General features: G+C 45.4%; 1 protein-coding gene across 8 annotated transcripts in view; it reads right to left on the reverse strand.

The window, feature by feature from the left end:
- LOC112262381 (F-box/WD repeat-containing protein 7) overlaps nucleotides 1–27,750 on the reverse strand; it is a 199,343-nt gene that overhangs the window by 28,707 nt on the left and 142,886 nt on the right. For 6 of the 8 annotated variants that reach the window (XM_042329682.1, XM_042329683.1, XM_042329681.1 and 3 more), the window contains 2 exons: nucleotides 2,768–2,850; nucleotides 1,097–1,238 (listed from right to left, as the gene is read on the reverse strand). In XM_042329682.1, coding sequence (XP_042185616.1) covers nucleotides 1,097–1,238; nucleotides 2,768–2,850 — 225 coding nt within the window. Of the gene's footprint in view, nucleotides 1–1,096; nucleotides 1,239–2,767; nucleotides 2,851–7,871; nucleotides 8,224–27,750 lie in introns of those variants that run through there. The other 2 variants (XM_042329688.1, XM_042329687.1) reach the window with 1 other exon arrangement.

Consider the following 27,750-nt stretch of genomic DNA (forward strand, 5'->3'; position numbering starts at 1 on the left):
TGACGGGCAAAGTCAATACAGTCACAAAGCCTGCTGTAAAAAACTTCAGCGAAGAAGGCAGAAGCATTACAGCAAGTTGAATTTGATATTAACAAAATGCTGGAAACAAATCTCTGATGTCTGAGCACTAGTCATCATTGTGGAGTTGCCTCAACACAACAAGGCTTTTGTTGCCCTATCAAAAAGCAGAGAAGGAACATTACGGCTGTGCCTGAAATGGCAACCTATTCCCTATATAATAAACTATTTCTGACCTGAGGCACTACAGGAAGTACCTGAAAGACAAAAGGATTTCTCTATCGACTATTGGCTGTGACGTTAGAACTCGACCATAGGCTAATATGTCATACGAAGCTGACTGGCCTAAAATATTATGTGGCTTTGAAAGGATTACCTGAACAAAGATCACACCTGTTCAACTGTTGACATAGTATACATCGGGCGTTGGCTGCACAAATACAATATTGGAGCCTGTATTCTAAACAGGTAGGCTAAATCCTATCCCATGCTACAGTGCATATGGTAATGTGTGGGCCAAAACATCAAGGCAGCAATTACCTTCAAGGCTTGAGGAAACATTGATTGGGCGCAACGTCAGCTTTTTGATGAGCTCTCGCTCCAGGGCTTCGAAGGAAGACGGCCAAGGGAGGGGGAGGGGAGACATATGTAACAAAGGAGTTGGGAGGAACTCTGGAGCAACTAGGAACTACCTACTTAATTAGCTACTTAGTTAGAACCATCACTCCTCAGAGAGCAGAGGCCAATTAGGAACAGAGCTAGCGGGTAGGAACTAACTCACCTGAAATTACCACTAGGAAGGGGAGGATGGACGTGACAGGAAGACATTGGAGGAGCTAAGTGGGAACTAATCACCTGAAATGACCACTAGGAAGGGGAGGATGGACGTGACAGGAAGACATTGGAGGAGCTAAGTGGGAACAAATCACCTGAAATGACCACTAGGAACCGGAGGATGGACGTGACAGGAAGACATTGGAGGAGCGAAGTGGGAACTAATCTCCTGAAATGACCACTAGGAAGGGGAGGATGGACGTGACAGAAAGACATTTGAGGAGCGAAGGGGGAACTAACTCACCTGAAATGTCCGGAGCCATTCCTGGAGACCCGTGGGAGAAGGGATGGAGGTGATACGTCGCCTGTGCTGCCCCTGACCATTAGCTGTCCTGATGTGCCCAAACGTGGTGGGGGTGGCTGGGTAGGGGACCAGCCCTGTAGCACTGTGGGGAGAAATATGGAGAGGGAAATTTAAATTTTTCATGAGAAAAGATAACCAGACACTATACTGAAGAAAAACAATTTCTCCTGTTCTTCTGAGGAGAAGGATGAGGGTTATATTGATAGCGAGGAACACGGAGGTCATTATGAATAGTTTCAAATGCGGGCAAAGTGCAGGTGCTGCAGCAGTAGCAGCTTCTACAGTTATCTTCCACTCCGGCTCACTAATTACAATAGCAGTGAGAAGGAGTACAAAAGTTGGGTGGATGGAGAAGCAAACAAAAGATACTAATGAGTGAAACAGCCCTGGGACTAACTGGGTTTCTATAGCTGGGGTGTGTTCATTCGTGCACAACGTAGCAAAACATGTTGCAATGAAAACAGCGTGATCTATTGGGCAACTGCAGGTAGGTTCCTACCCGTTTGCTTCCGTTTGGTTCCTAGTGAATAACCCTGCGCTCTTCTCAATGTAACAGTTTCTCTGGAATTGAACTGGAACCAAGGTCGTATTCACTAGGCACGAAACGGGAAGGTACTACCTGAACGTCAATTAAGAAACGTGCAATAAAAATGTCCGTTGCTAAATGTTTCAGCACGCCGTGCATGAATAAATATGCACCTGCTCTCATCAAGAGTTTCTCTGGAACTGAAACCAGCTGTTTATTCCCATGTTTCCATTATCAATAATCAACTAAATGCATCTGCACACAAGCTTGATTCAATTTGGTTTGGGATACTAACTTGTTCTTATTCAACTAAAAATATTTTAAAATCGACTTGATTTAGGGGAAAGAGAACTGCTATTGGAATGTGAATTTTAGGGGTATTTCTATCAGTGTGCTTCTCGCCCTCAGACTTCAAAGTGCACATAGTTCCAAAGAATGAAGTTCAATGTCAACCCCCCCCAAAGGGAAGCCACAAGGCGTGCGCTCATTCGGTACTATCCAAACGCCACACCAACCATTCAGCAGTTCCTCACAACGTTCTGCTTAGTGACAAAAGTATGAGGTAAGAGAATGAGGTCTGTTTCATAACGGGTTTATTTTTAACGGGATTGAGAGCTAGACCAACGTGCGGCAATTACAAGTCTGCAGAAGCAGCACAGTGCTGCCAGTGAGTGAGGCAGCAGTGCTTCGTCAGGGTCCTCAGGAAGGCATGAAGTACGCTTTAATGGGCAAGGAACACGCTGCGGTGAGCACTTCTTATGAGGATTATGTCTTAGTGTGAATAACTACATAATATTCTGACTTACAGGGACAACCGGGGCTGCCTGCTGGATCCTGTCTGTGATACAACAGAACTGGCTCAGGGTTTCTTTACCATTTGCATTGCTGGGTCTACTGGGTAGGAAGGCTAAATCTATTCGTTAACTGGTAGGAAGGTGGGAACAGGGGGTTGGTTCTTTACCTTGGATACTGGATAACAGGGTAGGGGTCTTTACCTTGGATACTGGATAACAGGGTAGGGGTCTTTACCTTGGATACTGGATAACAGGGTAGGGGAGGTAGGTACGGGGGGAGGGGGTCTTTACCTTGGATACTCGGAGCCTTTGCAGGGCTTTTTTCCTGAAGGGAAAGATCGGACCTCTGGGCCATGGTCCAACTTTCTCTTCATCTGCAAAACAAGAGAGGTGAAAGGAGAGAAAGGAGAAGAGATGTTAGGAGGCAGTAGAGCGAGACAGACACCACATAGGTACACCCTTGTGTGCGTGTGCACGTTCCTTCGTTCTTGCACCCCTCTATAAGAAAATAATGACAGGGCCCAAAACTAAAAACCTCCCTGCAGCAACCTAGCATTTGGTGAAAGATGAGAACTGGCTCGAGTGTAAATGATAATTCCTGCCTCACTCTCCAGATTACTTCTCCTCAAAGACAGAAGATATGAGTCATCTCTGCCATTAACATTTGAAGGCTGTACTCCTGAGGAGAACGAAGCAGCGCCTCACTTTGAGAACAGGGAAAGAACGATTTTGTTGTTGAGTAACTGGTATTGCAAACAAACGCTGACTTGAATGCTTTTGAGGCTCACAGCAGGAAAGCACTGACTGTTTACTTCAGAAAATGATTTGAACACAACTGTTGTCCTTTTTGTGCACACACGGCACAGATCCTCACAATAAAACAAAATGCAGATAGTTCTCTTGCCTCGCCACGTGAACCAACCATTTCCACGTGAGCAAACGTAAATTATGAGCAAGAAGCCGAAGGTTCCCAACTTATTCAGCCTATAGATAAAAATACAAAGAATTTTGAAGTTTCATTCATTCTCAATGCAGATGATGGAGCTGCATAACACAGGCTAGGCTGGCTCCAGCTGAGAGAAAGAACAGGGTGAGGTGTGGTAGAGGTTGGCTAAAACTGAAAGACATGATTTATTTTTATTAGGCTCCCCATTAGCCAACGCCAAATGAAAGGCAGGGCTGAGGTGTGGTAGTTTTTTTCCCCCCCACTCCAATAGGTTTGCATTCCATACTGAGAGCCTCTGACAGGTGTGGAGGATTCCAAAAAAGAGCGGGGGACACGAACACACTCACTGAAACAATCATTCGGGAGCAGCTATATGCTACAGGATGTGCAGCGACTGGACCCTTCGCTAGAAAGAATGCCTTGATTAGAATAGTTTATACATGGGTGGTTCAAGGGAAACCACACACACACACACACACCACAACCTCTCCTGCCTCAGTGGGTGCATAGTCAGAGCCTGGATAATGAACATCATTGTACAGTGAGTCTCAAATAGATTTTTATGCACTTGGTGAATTGAATGCCCGGTTAGGAAGGAGCACTGGGGGGTTTCAAAAGACAAAGCCTCTTTCGTGTTGTGTTTGCTTTACTCCACTTTGGCAGTGTCTGTGACTGGTACATCGTGACATAAACAGACATTTAGCCTATTTTTATATGGGACGTTAACCCAAATCGATGCAATGTCCACCACACACTGGACTATAATAACAGACCAAGAATACCTATTAACTATTCATATCACTGCACTCTGACCGTCGGGACTCACACATGCACGGAACACTAGCAAGATGCACTGAGAGACAGACAGAAACTACACCAAGGACAAGTTCAGAATGCTAAATATTTCATTTGTTGCCAATTCTGGAGCCACAGAAAAATAGACAATATAGCCTAGCCTGCAATGTGGCTATAGAACTGCAATGAGGTCTGTATGTAGGGAGGCCTACTTTAAAAAATAAACTTTGCCTATACCTGAATAAAGTTTGACTGATAAACAATGATCGTTTAACTTCTACCCAACACCAGATTATTTGACAGCTGGGAATGTAACCTAGTTGATTGGAGGACCAACCAACGATACTGATATCAAAGACTATTGATTATAGTTGAATTTCCACCAGATCAATTGGCACCGAGTGTGTGTGGTGGTCTAACTGAGCTGAGGGAAGTGGTTCTGGTTTCTCTTTCTTGTGAGGAGCTGGCTGGGTTTTGATTAGGGGCCCCGTAGTGGGATGGTTCACAGCGCGTTGACGAGACAGTCGGGTCAGATCAAGAACTGTTCAAATAAATGAAAGCCATCTCCCTGAGAGAGACAGGAGAGACAAATGAATCAGAATCATTGAGAAGAGATTTTGATGGGATGCACTGCAGAGAAGGCAAAGAAAAGGGATTCTGGAAGAGAAATGGCAGATAGAAATAAAATAAGTCTAGAATGACAACATTCCAAATGTTGGTGAAGAACAGAAGATTTATCATCAATGTGTTTTCCATCTAGTTAAAATATTCTCTCTCTCGAGGAAGCGGTTGGGTTTTTTAAGATATTCTCTGATTGTTAGGGGGTTCATTCTCAACCCCAATCCCTTGTTCTCCAAGGAATGACCTCACTGCAATGGCAGTTCAAGTACTAGGGAGAGTTGGGGGGTGTGTGTGTGCGCGCGTGGGAGGGGTACAGGGGGTGGTGGCTGATGAGGGAATCTCCCAAGCGCAGGCGTTGAAAACACAGAGCGCAACCACCAGTCTCTTGTGTTTCAGTCGTGGGAAAAGGTAACCCAAGACGAGACGGAGAATGTTGTGTGTAGACAGCTACTAATCAGTCACTCTGTGTCTCACACCTCTGACCTCCCTAACTGTGAGAAGGAGGAGAAGAGCTGGATAGAGAGATAAGGACATTTTGAAAAGCAGTGTGAGAGCGTGAGAGAGAATGAAAGCGTACCTCATAAGATCTGAGGAAATCATTCTCTTATTATAAACTGGGTGGTGAATGAATGCCGATTGGCTGACAGCAGTGGGAAATCAGACCATATACCACGGGTATGACAAAACATTTATTTTTACTGCTCTAAATACATTGGTAACCAGTTTATAATAGACAAAAATAAAGATTTGCTCCCCGTCGGTCTGAAAAGACAGATAAACCAACTAATGTGTTATTACTCATTGGAATGTAGACCTTATGAAAATATTGCTAATTGGAATAATGTTCTCCGTGCACGCCACAGTTATTCAATTACCATGTCAAGCAGCCATGAAATCATTTCAAGATGTCCATTGGAGAAACAAATAGAACTGGGACATAACTAGAAAGAGATGGGGCACCCGTAACATCCATTTGCACGGAACAGATAGCAAAGGGACCTATTGAGAAATTAAAGTCAAACTGGATTTTCTATTAGGCTTTGAAAAAGCAGCCAGTCTCCCACTCTGTGCCTGTGGGGGTGTTAAAAAAGACAATTCTTACAACACTGAGCACTACCTTCCCTTCAGAGTAGAACACGCTCCCTATAACAGCAGCTGAGTGGATGGCAGAGAAAGAGCATCGACTCTGTAGAATAGCCGATTGAATGTGAGAGAATATGAAATGAGAGGAAGAGTCGGCGACTCACTGAGAAGAATTTGCTACAACAGGAGCTCACAGTGAATGACAGAAAAAATATAATTTGGGTATAAAATTATAGCCGCCTACTTGATACCTCATGAAATGGAAATAATAAACAGAAAGGATTTTTTTTAAATGATAATGAGCCTATCTGAATAGAGGTGGGAAACGCCTTGCCCGGCTGAACACAAACAGTCCACATTTTAATCCCACTAATTAAAAACCTGAAATGCATCCAAAACCCAGCAGCCCAGTCAATTTGACTAGCCGGCCCTTTTCTCCTTGGATTTTGTGCAAATGAATTTGAAGTGATTTTACCCAATTTGTTTACATAATATGATCCACTATAAATCATCAACAGCTGCACGTTCCCTTTCGTAGTTTCGGGAGGACGTGCCGAAACTGTTTAACGGTAACCGATGGTGGACACGGACACAGGAGGTGTGGGACGTTCCGCTGCCCGGTAACAGACGTTATTCAGATTTTCCGGTGTGCTCAGTTCATACCGGTTGATTGCCTCTCATAGGGCTCGCTTTCCACACAGCCAAGATATTAAGCGGATCAGCAACCGCATTCGTCAATGTTATCCGCACTTGAAACAGTAATCGCTTTTAAGAGACGCTGTGATGTTGGTTGCAGCAAACGACTTGCAGTCTTTCAACCTCATCACCAAAGTCTATGAAAAATTCCACCACAATAAGCGTGCATTTCTGGATGACATTCTATGATGGATAACAATCTGTCATAAACGCTGTTTTGCCTTATACACAGCAGTCTGACACAGTGACCCATCATTTGTGCTTGAAGCCTCAAGCAAGTCTACAGTGTAAGGAATATAGTCTCTTCTTCAACACGCAATTGAACAGACACAAATCAGATAGCCTACAGGTAACTATGCAGTGAGACACTTGGCAACACAAGATGCCCACAACTGCATATGTAATAGCCTGATGCATAACACATAGGCAGACCAAGGGAAATATTTGGAATAGGAAACAGAATAGCTACAAACTAACCTAAAAGCACTGATTAAAAATACAACATATTGCTCACTATAACCTGGAAATGGAGGTTATATTCTATGCGGAAATGGGAGGAAAATTCCATCCGCCATAAACACATCAAAAAACAAAGTATCTAGTCTAATCATTCCTTCTGATGTTAGAGCACTCTATGCGGGTAAATAATGAAGCATTGTAGCCTATTGGTTAATATGCCGTGATGCAAAGGAAAACACTGCTCACACGGTCAGTGTGACACGCAAGTGCAGTTAATTGATGGGCAGATAGGCTGGGTCACCGCGTTTTCAACAACGGGCATAATCTATGGTAAAGGAATGAATGCTCATTGCTCAAATATTACAGTGGGAAAATGTGAAGCTACGACAGCAAACCTCACGTGTAATTATTATGCAATAAGGCCTATGCATAAAACCCAATGTATTTCATAAGCAACATTGATTTGTTCTGTTGCCGACATCCCTGTACCCTGAATGTCATAACGAAAACGAGCACCGATGTGCTCAGTATGAATCTCTCAGTCATTCTAAAATATTAATCAAATCGGCTTTGATATGAGCCCGCATAATTTCCCTGCTGTTCCCCGTTCATCCTCTGCAGTGCCTGCCCATTCAATCTGCTGATGTACACAGCGGCGCGTCATTTTCAGCCATTCGATTCGCAACTGGCAGAAAATTATTTCCCAGGCGCTCGGTCAATATGTCAATCATGCAACGATATGACAGCAAGATTGTGCGGCATGATGATGCATATAGACGTAGAAAGCCTACTCACTTTATAGAAAATCATCTTTAAAGTGCCGTAGAAACCCATGTTTGGTAATCCGGCTGTGGGTTCCTATTCCTTCACTGCGAATCGTTGAATCCCCAATATGTCAGAGTGGTAGAATCGCAGTGCAAAGGGGAGCAGGGCAGGGTGCTCGCGGGTAGATCCGTGACAATCTCTGATGTGGACATGCTCGAGCACGTCACCGAACGGGCGTGCGTGCTTGACGGTAGGTGTAGTAGAATTATCTGTATGGAATAGCTCCGTCCGTGCCACACCGATTGATTTTTCTCAGTAACGATTCAAATACAGAACGATGAAGCTAGGCGGCTCTCACTACCGATTGCCCCACAGGACTGCACGAGCAAGGATAATGAGCAAGGAGAGAGGGATGATAAAAAAGGGGAAGTTGCAACTCAAGAGAAAGGGGAGGGCCATGCCCTCTTCAGAGCCTTTACAACGCTAGCTTCTGTGTAGAGCTCGGATTACATTTTCCCCGGCGGTGAGGAGCCGAATGGTGCAGTCCAACAATCAACAGTATGCGCAGCGCATCAATTATTGGTGCGAATACACAGCAGCCAGGCAGGGAAAGGGAGGGGAAATCACGGATGTGACTAGATGGCGTACAGCTACGACCGGAAGTGACTTTTCGTAGCAGGTTGAGAGAGGTGTTTCACTAACCTTAACCTAATTATCCTAACCTGCCGTGTTAATTATTCCAACTTGCTGTGCAAATTCGTGTAAATTCTCTAACCTGCTATGAAAAAGTCACTTTCCGGTCATAGCTGTATACCACCTAGTCCCCCCTCACTTGTTGCAGTCCACCCACACACCCCATGGTATGGCAGCTAATGTTCTTTCCCCATCACTGGGCAGGATGCATTTATCACAACTTGCTTTGAATAGGATATTCTGTATAATCAGTGCTCTGCTTAGGGCAGTCAGACACAAATTACACCCCGAAAAGTGAGAAACTATATAAATATTAGAGGGAGAATGTGATATTGAATAAACAATTTAAAAACAACTTTATTATGCATGGGCTGAAATATTAACGCATAACATTCATATATTATATTCCACACTTCATTTAGCCCGGGGATAAAGAGAAATCCATTATTCTCTAGTAGGCAGCGGTACATAATATGCACTTCAGGTGCAGCACCTGATTTACACACGAAATGAACGCTAATTCCTTTTCAATATGGGCAAAAACAATGATGGGCCTTTGTTAACATAACTAGAACATAGATGGCTTCACAACTGGGAAAGGGCTATCACATGCAAATTACACTGCTGTCGAGGGGAATAACTCTAAACTACTGGTTTGGGTCCAAAACAAAACAAAGTCACAGCTGAACAAACTAATAAATAATAATGGTTGAGGTGAACACACACTGTTAAAAGAAAATAATTTATAGTATTTGTCACCTCCGAGGTAAGAGGGATGATTTGCACAGGGCTATCCAGCTATCTGGTAAACAAATCCTGCACTGGCAGGTAGCTAGCTCGGCTATTGTTATTCAAATAATGCCTTGTGTAGAAAATAAATAAACATGAAAAGCCCTTTCGTTTACGTTGATCAATTTGGACAAATGGGAAACTAGTCTGGGGATCTTGCATTAGGTCTGCAAACACCTGCAAGGTCAAAGCAACGAGCCTGCAGTCCTGCAATTCTCTGAACATGTTGAGACTTGTTCTCCATAGGGGCCGATTCACAAAAAAGCTGTTGCAGTGGCCATATTTCCTATTGTGAGTGTCATTGGCAACATGGGAGCTACATTGTTTTATTATCTTGTTAGAACATCTCTTTAGACATGTCAGCACATTACCGGTGAATTACTTTTTCATAGCAGGTTACGGGAACTTACGCAGCAGGTTAGGAGAATTAACGTAGCAGGTTAAGAGAATTAGGTGAAGGTTAAGAAACTGTTTTTTTGTTATACTTTTGTTTTTATCCTGTGATTGTTGTGTAGTAAATATTTCTGGTTTTTATTTTCATTGTTATTTATCAACGTTTTTTCCTGTGAAGCGCGGTGCGTTGCATTCCTGTCTGAAATGTGCTGTATAAATAAAGCTGGATTATGGGCGATGGCCCAGCATCAGCCGGGTTAGGGTTTGGCTGAGGTAGGCCGTCACTGTAAATAAGAATTTGTCCTTAACTGACATGCCAGGTTAAATAAAAAAATCCCGTCGTAGATTGAAGTGCTGTTTTTTTAGGGAGTCTCCAAAACCTTGAGTTCTTGCCCCTGTTCCACAGTCCACCTCCCTAACAGCCTCTGTATTAGTCAGTCAAGATGGTAACCACACAGAGATAATGGAGGAGGATCACAGGAAGGCCCTCTTCACAGGTTACTGACTGGGAATCAGATTTACCAGCTCTAAAGGCCATTAAGACACTCGACACCTGTCATTATCCAATCATCTGGATTCAGGTGGGAAATCGGGGGTTTGGAGGGGAGAGGTGAGGAGAGGCACTTGTCGAATTGGTGAGACAAGAAAGAGAGGAGAGAAAATGTGCCAGTATCCCAAAACCATTTGAAGCAAATCAGAAAACTCATACAAGGCAGGCCATAGAGCAACGCCTTAGAAAAGCAAGCCACCTTGATAATCAGATGTTAGTTTAATAGAGATAGTAAACCATGTACACACACAGCCATTTATCTTTTATGACAAGGACTTGCATGTATGACACAAACTACCTTTAAAGGGTACAATTGAGGCCTTTGAGAGAGGGGCCTCACTGCAGCCTCACCTGCTCCCCATGTAATCTAGTGTTGGAGGGGTTAAAGGTGGCAAGGTGCAGTATAACTAAGATAGTCTGGAGTGCCGTGTGTGTGTCCCTTCTCCCTGCACTGAAAATCTTTCCTCATTTGTTTGTTGCCACAGCAACACCAAGCAGCACACGAGACAATGTGTGTGTATGTGTGTGTGTTGGGGCCTCTTGAGAACAACACCCTCGCTGCCCAACCTTAACACAGTACATTGGAATGCGTGGAACGCGAGAGCGGTGGCGCCCCAGCCTTTGAAGAGCCTGTGACCTCTGTAGCTCCCCTTCTGCCGCACGGTAAAGCATTAACAGACAGCGGCGCTAGGCTCTTACCTCACAACACTTATCAAAACCTCTTAAAAACCCTCCCCACCCAGACATGGGGCTTCCACAAATCAAATCAAAGTTTATTGGTCAAGTGCGCCGAATACAACAGGTTGTAGACCTTACATTGAAATGCTTACTTACAGGCTCTAACCAACAGTGCAAAAAAAGGTGTTAGGTGACAATAGGTAAGTAAAGAAAGGCTATATAACAGTAGCGAGGCTATAACAGTAGCGAGGCTACACACAGACACCGTTTAGTCAGGCTGATTGAGGTAGTGTATACACATGTAGTTATTGTTAAAGTGAAAACGCATATATGATGAACAGAGTAGCAGTAGCATAAAAGAGGGGTTGGCGGGTGGGACACAATGCAGATAGCCAATGTGCGGGAGCACTGGTTGGTCGGCCCAATTGAGGTAGTATGTACATGAATGTATCGTTAAAGTGACTATGTATATATGATAAACAGAGAGTAGCAGCAGTGTAAAAAGAGGGGTTGTGGGGGGGGGGGCACACAATGCAAATACTCCCAGTAACCATTTGGTTACCTGTTCAGGAGTCTTATGGCTTGGGGGTAAAAACTGTTGAGACGCCTTTTTGTCCTAGACTTGGCACTCCAGTACAGGTGTCCTCCAAGGTAAACTAATTTCAGACTGATATCTCAGCCTTGTCTGCGTTTTGTCTTCTCGTCCTTAAGTGATAGACCTCCGGGAGAGAGATGGACAGATCTCTCTCTCTCTATAGATAGATCTATATCTAGATATATTTATATATCTACCCATCTATCTATATAGAGAGAGATATATAGACAGAGAGAGGAGCGAGAGCGATAATATATGATAAATGGTTCTCGGTGTTGGAATATATATTGGGAACGAGAATGGAGAATGTAGTAAAATTACTATCTTGTAACAGCGCAGTGGTATGTCTGGAGGGCAAATGCAAATGCTCATTTCCCTTTATGTCTCTCCTCTCTCTCTCGTATGGCGCTTCCTACACAAACAGTAGGCTACAGCATGTGGATGTATGAATTTCTATGGTAGTGTTTCAGCCAACAGAATAGAAATTCGCTTATGAGTTCTTCAGGAAAAATTGAGCACCCATGACTGTTTTTTTTTAATGTACGTGACACTGCAGTATTTAAAAAAAAGAAAAGGAACTGCAGAACTGCTTCAACGGAATTCATTAAGGGTAAAAACGTAACCCTCTCTATAGGTGGATTAGATGGACTTGGACATTGAGCTTTTCAAAGGCAACAGATAGGTGGGAAAATACCCTGGCTCAAGCTATAGGAGAATGGCCTCCTTGATCAAATGTTTCAACGTGGGGCCTTGTTGAACTTGAAGCAGCAAATACGTCTTGGGCAGTGGTGCGTCGCTGAATAACCGCCGTGTCATTGTCCTGGCGGTGACAAAATAGGGGACCGTGGGCGAGGGGCCTTCGATTTCAATGGCCGCTCACCGAGAGAGCAATAGCAGGGTGCAATTCCAACCAGACAGATGACATGCGATTGACGGACGACCACGGGGAGAGATGTGACAAATAGAACCTTGGTCCATCGGTGCAGCATTCCATTCTGGGGATCATTATTCTGAATAATGACATCATTTGCCTGTGGCTGCTTGGGGCCATTAGCATAACAGCCTTTAGCCACCCACGCGACTGCAACCCAAGAGTCCAGGCCTCTATTGGGGTCAGGTCAACAAGGAAATTAAAGTGAGGAGGACTGACATCTCCTATTGTGACATCACGAGTGTTCCATGGGAAATGACATGGACAGAATAGAAGGGCAATGTCCATTACTGCCAATCACACGCTGTTAAGAGTCAAATAGTAACTTAACCTGGACCCAAGGTTGTTCTCAGGCTTGATATCTGGCTTCCTGAAAGTCTGGGAAGCCCATCGGAAATTCCAGAGACCAATAGTCTCCACTACAGTGAGTTTTGGAGAGGAGAAAGTGTATAAAACTCTGTACTATGGAGAACAAAAGTTTAACTCCCCTTAGACAACCTACTGGCCAGGGTACGCACGCACACACACACACACCCCCCTCCAAGACACCAGGGGCGACCGGGTGTGCTATGGACCCGTGATAATAACACCATAAATTACTGTGACAAAACTAATATCGAGCTTTATTAGTTGTTTATCCGCCATCGGGATCTAAAATTGGACTTTCTATTTCCCTGCTGAAAGCCATTGAAGGTCAGGCTTCACAATAACACCACAAGGCATTCCCACTTCCTGGAATGAATACTTAATAAGTAAGTAAATAAGAAATCAAACCGCTGACTAAAGACTTTGATATTTTTCTGCCACGGGGTTCAAGTGAGAAGAGAGACGTCTGACGTCACTGTGACATTTATCTAACCAACTGTGCCTCTTTCTGGATTACAACTGAGAGAAACGGAACTAAATCCCTGCCTGACAAAAAGGTCACCTGGATTATTTTCCTAATCAAAAGAAACCAGTGCTTTATCTATTAGCAGGAACCAGGTAGCAGGCTCGTGTTTAACTTCCAGCGGCATTGTAGGAAAAAGTATATCTGGGTGGTGGGCTCCTGCAGTTTCTCAGTGGATGGGGGGGGCTAGAGGCTTCTTCCTGACCTCCCATCTGGAGCCTTCCCTTGTGGGGTTGGCCAGGCACGGCACCTCCCAGCTATGGAGGCCCGGCCAGATCTGAGAACGGCAACCATCGCTTACCTCGTATTTTCCCACTGCCTACTGATATAGTGTATCACTGATCTGTGACCTGCCTTTAGAGAGGGACTTCAAATGAAAATGGGGGAAGAGGAAGCTGTTGACCTTGTCGAGTAGAGCGAATAAATCAGACAGCAGGAAGTGTTGTGTCCTTTGTGGATGGGTTGAATTAACCCTTTGGCACTGAACTACAGCAAAGCCGACACGCACGCATACAGAGTTAGAAGGCCGAACACGAGTGCTCCCTCGGATTCTTCAAAGCCAGTCTTGACCTTTACCCATCGTCAATTAATACAGAGATCTTCTGCTAGCTACGAACGGCGGCTATAAACAAGATCAGTCAGAGCATGACTTATGTACCAGACAGCCACGCAGGAAAACAATGTCAGGGGTTGATAATGTTTCTGGGCGCATTTATAAAACATTGTTAAATGATTTAGCTGCAGGCCTGTACCACGAACAGGGAACTTACTGACACGGCCACTCTAATAACGCAGTTAACGTGAATAATACCCCTCTGTCCCATCCCTACTGTGTTGCGGTTTAGCATGTTTTGCATTTACCTCATCAATATTCCACATGGACATGAACACGGAGAGAAGAGGGTTACAGAACTGGCAGCCATAAGCCAGGTGAAACTTGGCCTGCGCGGGTGTCAACATTTACAGAGGAATGGATAAACCCCCTTTAATTATTCAAAAGTGCCACTCCACAGCCCAGATTAGGCAGAACGAGCCAAATTGTAAAAAAAGCAGCGGTGGTTTGCTGGCTGTTGGCTCTGGGTGTCTGGATGCGCTAGTTGGAGGAGGACGAGGATTGTGAGGAGCCCAACTGTGTCTGAGTTACCTTTAACCTTCCTGGGTCTCTGGGTTCTGCCCAGTGCTCAATAGGGGACCATAGCTCCACCTCCTTTATCACATCACATATTTTTCAGATCTCAACCTCTCCTAACCACAGTCCCACAACACCCCACCTCTCCTATCCACAGTCCCACAACACCCCACCTCTCCTATCCACAGTCCCACAACACCCCACCTCTCCCAACACAGGAACAGGTCTCTATGGGGAACTATTGCCCTCTCCTAATAGGATCAGAAAGAGCAGGCTATTCAATCCAGACCTCTGCAAATTACAGATATGAAGCAGGAAGCCAGACTCTGTTGCGCTCCATCTTTCTGTTGTCAACATGGGGGAATGGGGAAATAGGCATGTATACTGGTCACCACCCCCCACCACCAAGGCATTTACCTTCATTTGGAAAATAATTTATAAAGCCAGTATCTTGGCGTGTAGTAAAATGCCATGGGAGAATGCAGATGGGCTGGCCATGTCCATATTATCAAGCTTCAGCATCTCAATAAACGGTGACCTTTAAATGCAGAGTGGTGTGTGGGTGTGAAGCACTTTGCCAAGATGTGGGACTGTTCATTGAGTTATGAATGCGTGGCCGTGGCTCTGTACATCCGGAGCGCACACAACACACACACACTGAGTATCTCCCACCCACGCTCGCGCTTCAGCAGATGTCACTTTCTCCTTTAAAAATAGCTCCAAATTACACCCCTGCTGCTCCCCAAACAATACCCAAGGACTAATAGGCATTCTCCTAGACCCTGCACTGAAAGGGGCAAGCCAGGGAAGAGGAGGAGGAAGAGGAGATACCAGGGTAAAGGAATCTCACTAGAACACACAGCATGTTTCTCATGTACAGTTTTCTAGAAAAAGCCACAACTACACCATACCGGAGCCAACTACATACTACAAAACATCCCTCTCAAAAGGAGAAGATAATTATATAGGGTCCGAACCGGAGCAAAATCTATTCTCTGAGATGTAATTGGAGTGGATGGAGCAGCTGGCAACTTAGGGCTTGGGATCTCAGAAAAGATCGAGAGTGGGATAGTTTTCTCCAGAGCAGAGGAAAAAGAAAGACCTAGGACTCAAAAGCTGAGGCTAGCGGAGAAGACACGATACTGAACGAGGACGGAGAAGCAATTTGGAGCGGAGAGGGTGAGGTAGCCGTTGTTTTTCACTTTGCGGTCTTTTTGAAGATTACGGCGTGAGGAATCAGGAAGACAGGTGAGCCTGAAGGACGGTGTAACATGGAAGGAATGCAGGTGGAGGATCCAGGAACGTCTTGACGTGTTTAGCTGAGCTACGACCAGCAACAACAGCTCTTTGTACCAGAAAACCCATTGTACTTGCAGTCTGGAAACATTGCTACATTTCAATACCGCTGTTCTCCCATACTTGACAGTTTACTTACCCAATGTCCTAAATGCCATCTCCACAGCAACCAGCTACAAATAGAGGAGTCAAAGTCAAACACATAAACAAGGGTCTCATGATAAGAAGGAGGTCAATATGAAAGAAGCGGCCATTTTTAACCTCTGTCCAATTACCAGAGACTCGGGGGACAACGCTTGATCTTGTTTAGATGTTGGCCATTGGCTTAGCCTTTGAAAAGTACAGGCTCTTTGTCTAAATGGAATTTGAGGAATTAGACTTATCTATAATAGGCTAACAGCAGGATTGAGTGATAGTGTTGTGATGAGTCAGGTGGTAAAAATGCTGCCACACACACACACACACGTTGCCATGTCTTGTGTTCAAAGTGAAAGAGACCTAAATGGAATTTGTTTTGGGTGGTTTGTCAGTGGAATGTGACTGACGCAACTCAACAGCAATGCAACCTGGTCCGAGTAGTTGAGGAATGCCCCTAACCCCAGCCATATTTGAAATATTCTCCTCCACTCCTGAGTATGCAAGTACAGTATATTAACATGACAGTGTAAGGAAGCATGTGTGTGTTTGTCAGTCAGTGAGAGGGTGTGTGTGTCGGTGAGAGTTTATGCATGAATGCGTGTGTGTGTGTACTGTAGCTGAACCTGAAGCAGTAATCTGCTAGAGTGTGTGTACGTGTGAACGTTTGGTGGGTTTTAACACATGCTCCCTGATAGCGGAATCCTGCCATCTTTCTGCATGACTGGCTGAGCCAGCAGTGGTGTGGAAGAGCATCCTCCCGTTCTGGGAACACACTCGTCACACTTCCTCGGTTAACCCGGTTAGCATCACCACACATGAACGCAGAAACACACACACACACACACTCGGTGGTCTACCCTTCAGGTGCGTCGCTCCCTTACACAGTACGCGATCCTCCCTTTTTCCACACGTCTCAGACTCAAGTAGTCACCATATCCCCTGAGGAGAAGCTAGGTAGAACCCAAAAACATCTCTATGTTGAGAGCACCTGGGTCTGTATCCATGCTGCCTGTAGACTAGCAGTTAGAGAGGTGAGTCAGCAACCGGCGGGCAGCCAGTTTGAATCCCGGGTACGACAGAAAAAAATCTGGCGGGAAGTGAGCCAGTATTAAATCCTAGATGCCTTCACCTGCCTTTGTGCCCTTGCGCCCAGTGTGGAAGCCTCCAGAATCTCTCCAAAAGCGGTACGTGTCTTTGGCAGGGGTTGGGTTTAAAGCAGAGGTCAAATTTCTGACTGCCCAATAGTGACGTTAATCATATTTAGAGTGGCCGGCCAGACCTCGCAGGTCTTTCACCACCTCCACTATCCATCCTCTGCCCTGCGGCTGCAGTGCTACAGTCAGCTAACAGTCTGCTAGAGTATTCCAGCCCAACACTACACTACAGCTATAATATTACAGTACTACAGTCAGCTAACACTCTGCTGGAGTATTCCAGCCCAACACTACACTAGAGCTATAATATTACAGTACTACAGTCAGCTAACACTCTGCTAGAGTATTCCAGCCCAACACTACACTACAGCTATAATATTACAGTACTACAGTCAGCTAACACTCTGCTAGAGTATTCCATCCCAAAACTACACTACAGCTATAATATTACAGTACTACAGTCAGCTAACAGTCTGCTAGAGTATTCCAGCCCAACACTACACTACAGCTATAATATTACAGTACTACAGTCAGCTAACACTCTGCTAGAGTATTCCAGCCCAACACTACAGCTATAATATTACAGTACTACAGTCAGCTAACACTCTGCTGGAGTATTCCAGCCCAACACTACAGCTATAATATTACAGTACTACAGTCAGCTAACACTCTGCTAGAGTATTCCAGCCCAACACTACAGCTATAATATTACAGTACTACAGTCAGCTAACACTCTGCTAGAGTATTCCAGCCCAACACTACAGCTATAATATTACAGTACTACAGTCAGCTAACACTCTGCTAGAGTATTCCAGCCCAAAACTACACTACAGCTATAATATTACAGTACTACAGTCAGCTAACACTCTGCTAGAGTATTCCAGCCCAACACTACAGCTATAATATTACAGTACTACAGTCAGCTAACACTCTGCTAGAGTATTCCAGCCCAACACTACAGCTATAATATTACAGTACTACAGTCAGCTAACACTCTGCTAGAGTATTCCAGCCCAAAACTACACTACAGCTATAATATTACAGTACTACAGTCAGCTAACACTCTGCTGGAGTATTCCAGCCCAACACTACAGCTATAATATTACAGTACTACAGTCAGCTAACACTCTGCTAGAGTATTCCAGCCCAACACTACAGCTATAATATTACAGTACTACAGTCAGCTAACACTCTGCTGGAGTATTCCAGCCCAACACTACAGCTATAATATTACAGTACTACAGTCAGCTAACACTCTGCTAGAGTATTCCAGCCCAACACTACAGCTATAATATTACAGTACTACAGTCAGCTAACACTCTGCTAGAGTATTCCAGCCCAACACTACAGTCAGCTAACACTCTGCTAGAGTATTCCAGCCCAACACTACAGCTATAATATTACAGTACTACAGTCAGCTAACACTCTGCTAGAGTATTCCAGCCCAACACTACAGCTATAATATTACAGTACTACAGTCAGCTAACACTCTGCTAGAGTATTCCAGCCCAACACTACAGCTATAATATTACAGTACTACAGTCAGCTAACACTCTGCTAGAGTATTCCAGCCCAACACTACAGCTATAATATTACACTATATTACAGTACTACAGTCAGCTAACACTCTGCTAGAGTATTCCAGCCCAACACTACAGCTACACACTCTGCTAGAGTATTCCAGCCCAACACTACACTACAGCTATAATATTACAGTACTACAGTCAGCTAACACTCTGCTAGAGTATTCCATCCCAAAACTACACTACAGCTATAATATTACAGTACTACAGTCAGCTAACACTCTGCTAGAGTATTCCAGCCCAACACTACACTACAGCTATAATATTACAGTACTACAGTCAGCTAACACTCTGCTAGAGTATTCCAGCCCAACACTACAGCTATAATATTACAGTACTACAGTCAGCTAACACTCTGCTAGAGTATTCCAGCCCAACACTACAGCTATAATATTACAGTACTACAGTCAGCTAACACTCTGCTAGAGTATTCCAGCCCAACACTACAGCTATAATATTACAGTACTACAGTCAGCTAACACTCTGCTAGAGTATTCCAGCCCCAAACAACACTACAGCTATAATATTACAGTACTACAGTCAGCTGACACTCTGCTAGAGTATTCCAGCCCAACACTACACTACAGCTATAATATTACAGTACTACAGTCAGCTAACACTCTGCTAGAGTATTCCAGCCCAACACTACACTACAGCTATAATATTACAGTACTACAGTCAGCTAACACTCTGCTAGAGTATTCCAGCCCAACACTACACTACAGCTATAATATTACAGTACTACAGTCAGCTAACACTCTGCTCCAGCCCACTACAGTAATTCCAGCCCCATTCCAGCCCAACACTACAGCTATAATATTACAGTACTACAGTCAGCTAACACTACTCAGCTAACACTCTGCTAGAGTATTCCAGCCCAACACTACACTAACTACAGCTATAATATTACAGTACTACAGTCAGCTAACACTCTGCTAGAGTATTCCAGCCCAACACTACACTACAGCTATAATATTACAGTACTACAGTCAGCTAACACTCTGCTAGAGTATTCCAGCCCAAAACTACACTACAGCTATAATATTACAGTACTACAGTCAGCTAACACTCTGCTAGAGTATTCCAGCCCAAAACTACACTACAGCTATAATATTACAGTACTACAGTCAGCTAACACTCTGCTAGAGTATTCCAGCCCAACACTACAGCTATAATATTACAGTACTACAGTCAGCTAACACTCTGCTAGAGTATTCCAGCCCAACACTACACTACAGCTATAATATTACAGTACTACAGTCAGCTAACACTCTGCTAGAGTATTCCAGCCCAACACTACAGCTATAATATTACAGTACTACAGTCAGCTAACACTCTGCTAGAGTATTCCAGCCCAAAACTACACTACAGCTATAATATTACAGTACTACAGTCAGCTGACACTCTGCTAGAGTATTCCAGCCCCAAACTACACTACAGCTATAATATTACAGTACTACAGTCAGCTAACACTCTGCTAGAGTATTCCAGCCCAACACTACAGCTATAATATTACAGTACTACAGTCAGCTAACACTCTGCTGGAGTATTCCAGCCCAACACTACAGCTATAATATTACAGTACTACAGTCAGCTAACACTCTGCTAGAGTATTCCAGCCCAACACTACAGCTATAATATTACAGTACTACAGTCTCTATGCTCCAAACACTTACCCCTTTAATGGACAAATAATAGTGTGATAGTGTTTCAGTTTGGTTCAAATTGCCCAGAGAGGGCTGTGTGGCTTCCAAAACTTTAATAGATTAATTTCATAAAACAGATACATTTTTACAAGCACAACAAACACTGGTCCATCGTTTAGGAGGCATGAGCTGAGGTGTGTGTGTGTGTGTGTGTGTGTGTGAGTGAGTGAGGGGGGTGACTTGCTTGACTCAACAGCCTGAGGCAAAGAGAGTGCCACTAGGGGAGGAAGTGTGTGTAAACAGCAGCATTGACACGGCTCAATGGCCTGCCGTGTGTCATGGGACTCTCCTCATGTAACATGTTTAAAAGTCTACCGTGAGGAGGGGTTAGATTAGGGAGGACAGAAGGTTACAGTGAACATACAACATATTGGTTTTAATATGAGGAAGCAGAAATAACACACACGTGTGGGTACACAAATGTCTAGGTAAGTGTGTTGGTTGGGAAATAAACTGTCTCGGTAAATAAAATGGTTGAGCATTGTGTGTGTTTATACAGAAATGGTTGAGTAGGCTATATGTGCAGTGAAACAGTCTCCTTTCTTTGAGAGTAAGGCCGCTTGTATAGGAGAAGGGCAAGCGCTCTACAGTCCTATTAACCAACTGAACTGAGACAGTTGAGGGCAGGGATGGCTAGGAGGGAGGGAGGGATGGCTAGGAGGGAGGGAGGGATGGCTGGGAGGGAGGGAGGGATGGCTAGGAGGGAGGGAGGGATGGCTAGGAGGGAGGGAGGGATGGCTAGGAGGGAGGGAGGGATGGCTAGGAGGGAGGGAGGGATGGCTAGGAGGGAGGGAGGGATGGCTAGGAGGGAGGGAGGGATGGCTAGGAGGGAGGGAGGGATGGCTGGGAGGGAGGGATGGCTAGGAGGGAGGGAGGGATGGCTAGGAGGGAGGGAGGGATGGCTAGGAGGGAGGGAGGGATGGCTAGGAGGGAGGGAGGGATGGCTAGGAGGGAGGGAGGGATGGCTGGGAGGGATGGCTAGGAGGGAGGGAGGGATGGCTGGGAGGGAGGGAGGTTGAGACTGAGGCCTTGAGAGAGGTGAGGTGTCTTGCTGGGATTCAGAGTGCTGGATGTGAGAGTAGAGGGTCAGAGTTGGGGCTGTTACGGTGACTAGGCTTCTCCAAAACGGCATTCCTAATATTAAGAACATTGCTTCGCTGTACAACAGGATTATAGTAAGCTTGTCATGATACCAACATTTTACAAACAACACGATACCAGGCCAAGTATGACCATACCGATTTAGTATCGGGATACCAAGGTGGGAAAACATTTTTTTTTATCACTTAGCATCCTGTTCGGCCCGGTTTGGTTTGTGAAATGATATAAAATGTCAAAATATTTTTTAAAGTTTAGGTTAGAGAAGATTTTTTTGCTGTAAAGCTACAAGCATGCCTGTCGCGAAGCGGTGCTCCATTTACCCTCTCTGATACTCAGAGGCTGCAGGACAGTCAACTTGCAAAGTCTACTCAGACTGGTCAGTGCGCTTGGTTATAACAGGCGATGAAATTGTACAATTTCGAGCTTTACGAGCTGCTCCAATGTAACAAATGTACAAATCAGGGTCTGGATCCCGGCTCGCCATCACAGCTAAATTCTATTTTTTAAAAACTGATGGAGGAATAGACGCTCACGAAGAGAGAACGGAGAGAAGCAGGTGAGTGAAGGCTGGTAGGGGATGAGGCTGGCTGATCACAGCTGCCACACCTGATATGCGCATGAAAGTGAAGTGGATATTATTGGACAAGTGCAGACAAGAGACTAGTGGCTGTTAACAATTTATAAACAAAATTGACTTGATAAACATTTTATAACAGGCGCCAGGAGGTTCTTGAGATCAGCAGGGCTGAAAAAGTCAGTAGTATCATATGTAATGGTACTATGGGGTTCTAAAATGTTGGTATTCACAAGTATCATGACGTTTTGGTTCCTGGCTGGCATGAAAACAAACCACGGGAAAAGCGTCCTCCATTCGTTATTTAAGTGCACAGATGACATTTGTTTTCCCCCTGCCCTTGTTCAGTCCGGTCCAACTCATTTCACACATATATTAGTTAGTATATGTAAAGACGAGACTAAATGAAGAATAGTCTGATGCGTGACAATATCACTTGGGAATGTTGCCCAGCGCGTGCAGTAAGGCAAGAAACAGCGCCTGCCTTTCTTTGCAGAGTTTTTCAAATCATAGTTGCCCACATGTAGCCTGGCCCATAGGCCTATATGTTCTAATAAGGTTTGTTTCAACTAAAATGGCCAAATAACTCCAAACGTAGCCTGTAGACCTAGGACCAAAACGGTTAGAGTACAGAACCTACAGAGCCTAGTGACACGCGTTCTTAGAGACCCAGTCACTGCGTAATTGCATGTGAAAACAGAGTTTTGACTGACCACTTTTGAAAAAGAGGATCCCAGCTTTCTCATGCTGCTATATTTATTTATTGCTAAAGTCCACAGCCATATGGCACAGTCAGATCAGGACCTAACATAAGGACAACTCAGAGTATGCTATTCTGTTCTTCTGAAATAGACAACATTTTCTTCATACCATGATTATTCACACCTGTAAAATAAATAAGTGATTCATTGTGATGTGTCGGCATTATTACATGGACTTAGTGGACTGTTTGAAAATGTAGATGCTCCAAAAGGTGTGCATCAGTGACTTGTAGGCCAAGCGTGGGAAGCTGCGGGATGCTAAACGGGTTTATGTTCATTAATGGTCACTTACCGTGAGACCAGCAGTTATTTGCATGACAATTACCTGCTGACAAAATTTTAAGACCGCTACAGCCCTAGGTCAGAGCCAGTTCATTTGAGAGAAGGTAGATAGAGGGCCCTGCAGAATGTGTACAGTGTGTGTGTGTAGCACACATTGTGTACACACACACACACACACACGTCAAGTCCTCTCAGACCAGATAGACCAGGGATGGGCAACTCCATTCCTCAGGGCCGGAGTGTTGTCGCCCTTCCCCCACATCCCTAGCAAACACAACTGATTCAACTACACTGCATTCTAAACTGAAGACCAAGATTAGTTGAATATTGGAGTCAGGTGTGTTAACTGGGGCAAAACTGTGACACCAAATCAGCCCCCCGAGGACTGGTGTTGCCCGTCCCTGAAATAGAGCAAGCAGCAAGAGGAAAGTGGCAGACTGCAGGGGAAAATATTAGTGATGTGTGTGTTAGTGGGAAAAGGGGACAAAGGGAGACAAGAGAGAGAAAAGAGAGAGAGAGAGAAAGAGAGAGAAAGAGAGAGAAAGAGAGAGAGAGAGAAAGAGAAAGAGAGAAAGAAGAGAGAGAGAGAAAGAGAGAGAAAAAAGAGAGAGAAAGAGAGAGAGAGAGAAAAGAGAGAGAAAAGAGAGAAAAAGAGAGAGAGAGAGAGAAAAGAGAGAGAAAAGAGAGAGAGAGAGAGAAAGAGAGAGAGAGAGAGAGAGAGAGAGAAAGAGAGAGAGAGAGAGAGAGAGAGAGAGAGAGAGAGAGAGAGAGAGAGAGAGAGAGAGAGAGAGAGAGAGAGAGACACTGGAGAGAGAGGCAGAGAAACACTGGTTAGAGAGAGAGAAACACTGGTTAGAGGCAGAGAAACAGTTAGAGAGAGAGAGAGACAGGAGAGAGAGAGAAACACTGGAGAGAGAAACAGAGAGGCAGAGAGACTACCCAGAGGCAGAGAAAGAGAGAGAGAGAGAAACAGTTAGAGAGAGAGAAAAGAGAGAGAGCACTGGTTACTACCCAGAAAGAGAGAGAGAGAAAGAGCATTGCTGACATGTCACCCAGGCAACAAAACCAAGCAGAGAGTTCTCTTATGACTATAAAAAGCCCTTGGCTATAGTCACCACAGCACAGATAGAGCACCACTCAGAGAAACCGGTTACTAGCCAGAGGCAGAGAAACACTGGTTACTACCCACAGGCAGAGAAACACTGGTTACTACCCACAGGCAGAGAAACACTGGTTACTACCCAGAGGCAGAGAAACACTGGTTACTACCCAGAGGCAGAGAAACACTGGTTACTACCCAGAGGCAGAGAAACACTGGTTACTACCCACAGGCAGAGAAACATTGGTTACTACCCACAGACAGAGAAACACTGGTTACTACCCAGAGACAGAGAAACACTGGTTACTACCCAGAGGCAGAGAAACACTGGTTACTACCCAGAGGCAGAGAAACACTGGTTACTACCCAGAGGCAGAGAAACACTGGTTACTACCCAGAGGCAGAGAAACACTGGTTACTACCCACAGGCAGAGAAACACTGGTTACTACCCACAGGCAGAGAAACACTGGTTACTACCCACAGGCAGAGAAACACTGGTTACTACCCACAGGCAGAGAAACATTGGTTACTACCCACAGGCAGAGACAGAGAAACACTGGTTACTAACCACAGGCAGAGAGAGAGAGAGAGAGAGAGAGAGAGAGAGAGACACAGAGAGAGGGGGAGAGAGAGAGAGGAGGGAGAGAAACACTGGTTACTACCCACAGGCAGAGACAGAGAAACACTGGTTACTACCCACAAGCAGAGAGAGAGAGAGAGGAGGGAGAGAAACACTGGTTACTACCCACGGGCAGAGAGAGAGAGAGAGGGGAGGGAGAGAAACACTGGTTACTACCCACGGGCAGAGAGAGAGAGAGGGGAGGGAGAGAAACACTGGTTACTACCCACGGGCAGAGAGGGAGAGAGGGGAGGGAGAGAAACACTGGTTACTACCCACGGGCAGAGAGAGAGAGGAGGGAGCGCAAGATAGAGAAGAGAGGCCATGCTCCAACGCTCCATGCTGTCAGTCCTGCTTGGAGTCTGAGGGAAGCAGAGATTTGTGATTGGCAGGTAGAGACTGGAGTTAAACCTGAAGCAGCGGTAATGTGACCAGCCTGGTGGAGGTGAACACTGCCCTGAAATAGACACCGGTAAGGAGCAGACTGGAGATGCCAAGCAACATATGGGAGAGAGGAGAAACCTTGATAGTAGCTGCTACAGCTACTTTCAAGTAGCTACCAGTTAGTAAAGTCACAGATACTAGACCTTGACAGAAAGATGAAAACGACAAGAATGAACGTTGAAGGATTGTTACACCCACAGAAACGTTGACTTGAAATGGAAATTCCCATTCTAGCCTAGTCTATTTCTATGGTTATTGCAACTGTCTCTGTTGGTGGTTCCCTCTTGCTTTTCAGAGCTGATAGGGCAGACCAGACGTTAACAGTTACAAACCTGGGGTGAATTCAAATTGGTGCCCTATTCCCTATATAGTGCACTACTTTTGACCAGAGCCCTAGTTGAAAGTAGTACGCTATGACGCAGCCCTGGACTGAGACAGTGCAGAGGCAGACCCCAGCTGCTGCATGGGGAGAACCTCACATGCCTGTGTGGGGTCTGGATTTAGGATATCCTGTTGAGGAGAGCCAAGGGCTGAGGTGAAGAGGATTCTCCTCCCCTCTTCCTATTTGTCCCTCCCCCTCGCTCCTTTTTGTCAGCAGCGAAAGGTCAGCGTTAGACAACCCCTTGCTATTCTCCCCCTCTCAGTTCCTCCTTTTAGTACAGCAGTGGAGAGACAACCCCTTGCTATTCTCCCCCCTCTCAGTTCCTCCTTTTAGTACAGCAGTGGAGAGACAACCCCTTGCTATTCTCCCCCTCTCAGTTCCTCCTTTTAGTACAGCAGTGGAGAGACAACCATCTTGCTTTCCCTCCATTTCTTCTTGCAAGAAACTTTTACGTAGCTCATTAATTTCTTTGCACATCTCAATTTGGGAGAATAAATGCCGGCCCACCGGAAGGACATTTTTCCAATTAAGCCGCTTAGATAACTGCTGTGTTTTAATGTAGTTATCGGAAATTACACCGGGCACAACAGCGACTTTAATAATGTGTCTTTCATTATCATGAGGAAGGGGATGAGTTCTTTCTGTCCTTCAGAACAAGTCTCCAACTGGGCCTCAATTAATGCTGTAGATAAACACCAGAAAAACCTGTTTCTAACATTGAAAAAGTTAACAAGGCTGAAATTCGCATGCTGTTAATGCGGACCATGAGTCAGCGTTTGAGTCAGAGTATTGGTGGATAAAGCGCTGGGACAGGGCTGGTTGGGTAGGCCTCGCAGGTCGAGAGGGGCTGCTGAAGTGCTCAGGAGGTGGGACAGGGCTGGTTGGGTAGGCCTCGCAGGTCGAGAGGGGCTGCTGAAGGGCTCAGGAGGTGGGACAGGGCTGGTTGGGTAGGCCTCGCAGGTCGAGAGGGGCTGCTGAAGTGCTCAGGAGGTGGGACAGGGCTGGTTGGGTAGGCCTCGCAGGTCGAGAGGGGCTGCTGAAGGGCTCAGGAGGTGGGACAGGGCTGGTTGGGTAGGCCTCGCAGGTCGAGAGGGGCTGCTGAAGGGCTCAGGAGGTGGGACAGGGCTGGTTGGGTAGGCCTCGCAGGTCGAGAGGGGGTGCTGAAGGGCTCAGGAGGTGGGACAGGGCAGGTATGGTAGGCCTCGCAGGTCCAGAATGGCTGTACGAGGCCCTCAAGGACAAGCCTGAGGCGGGGAAGGCGGGGCTGCAGTGCGGCAAACACGGCTACACAACAAGCCCTTGTATTATTGAGAATGGCAATCTGCTGGTCATTATTTATACATGTGGGGCTGGTGGATACAGAACGTTAAGTGCTCATGTATACTTAGAGGCCCATGGGGTTGATGAGCCACCTCACTCTCCTAAACGGCTGCCCCTGTGGGAGAAGCAGTAATGATTCCACGTTAGTACACTTGATTTCATTCCGCCACCCCTACTGCCACCCCCTCCCCTTCTTTCAGCACTCAGTAGATAGTACATAGCGGTACTGTACACAGCCCACACAGCTCTCAGAAAGACTGCAGGAGAAGACCGCATCATCAGGAACACTCATACTCCCTCCATCTTGTGTTTATAAGTGTGTGTGTGTGCGCGCCTTTCTATCTGGAGTGGTATTCAAACATCCAACCAGAGCCAAGCCCCTTGGCATTCTAATCAGTTGTTCATCTTTGACTTCTCCCATCTCTCCATATTGGTCTTCTCTTCATTCTTTGCAGTGTTTTCCACAGGCTGAACGTTTTGCTTGTCTTTTCACTCTGACAGCTCCCCTCAGTCCGTATTGTGCGGAGGCCATTTTGTTTTCAGAGTGAGGCTGTTGCTACGAGTCCAACGAACTTCAATAGCCGGCGTCATTCAAAGCTACAGCCTACGTTTTTCTGGAGAGGGACGGGAAGAGGGTGACGAATAAAGAAGTGAAAAACAAACAAACATCGAAGGATGTGCGTTGTTGAAAAACCGCCGAGCGGCTGGCAGTTAATTCACTCGTTTCATTGTTGTGGCGACCATTTTCTCACCTTGTCCTCAGAAAAATGTGACGGGACTGCAAACACTGAATACTGCTACC

The sequence above is a fragment of the Oncorhynchus tshawytscha genome, linkage group LG11, assembly GCF_018296145.1.
Source record: "Oncorhynchus tshawytscha isolate Ot180627B linkage group LG11, Otsh_v2.0, whole genome shotgun sequence".
In the NCBI taxonomy this organism is placed as follows: domain Eukaryota; kingdom Metazoa; phylum Chordata; class Actinopteri; order Salmoniformes; family Salmonidae; genus Oncorhynchus; species Oncorhynchus tshawytscha.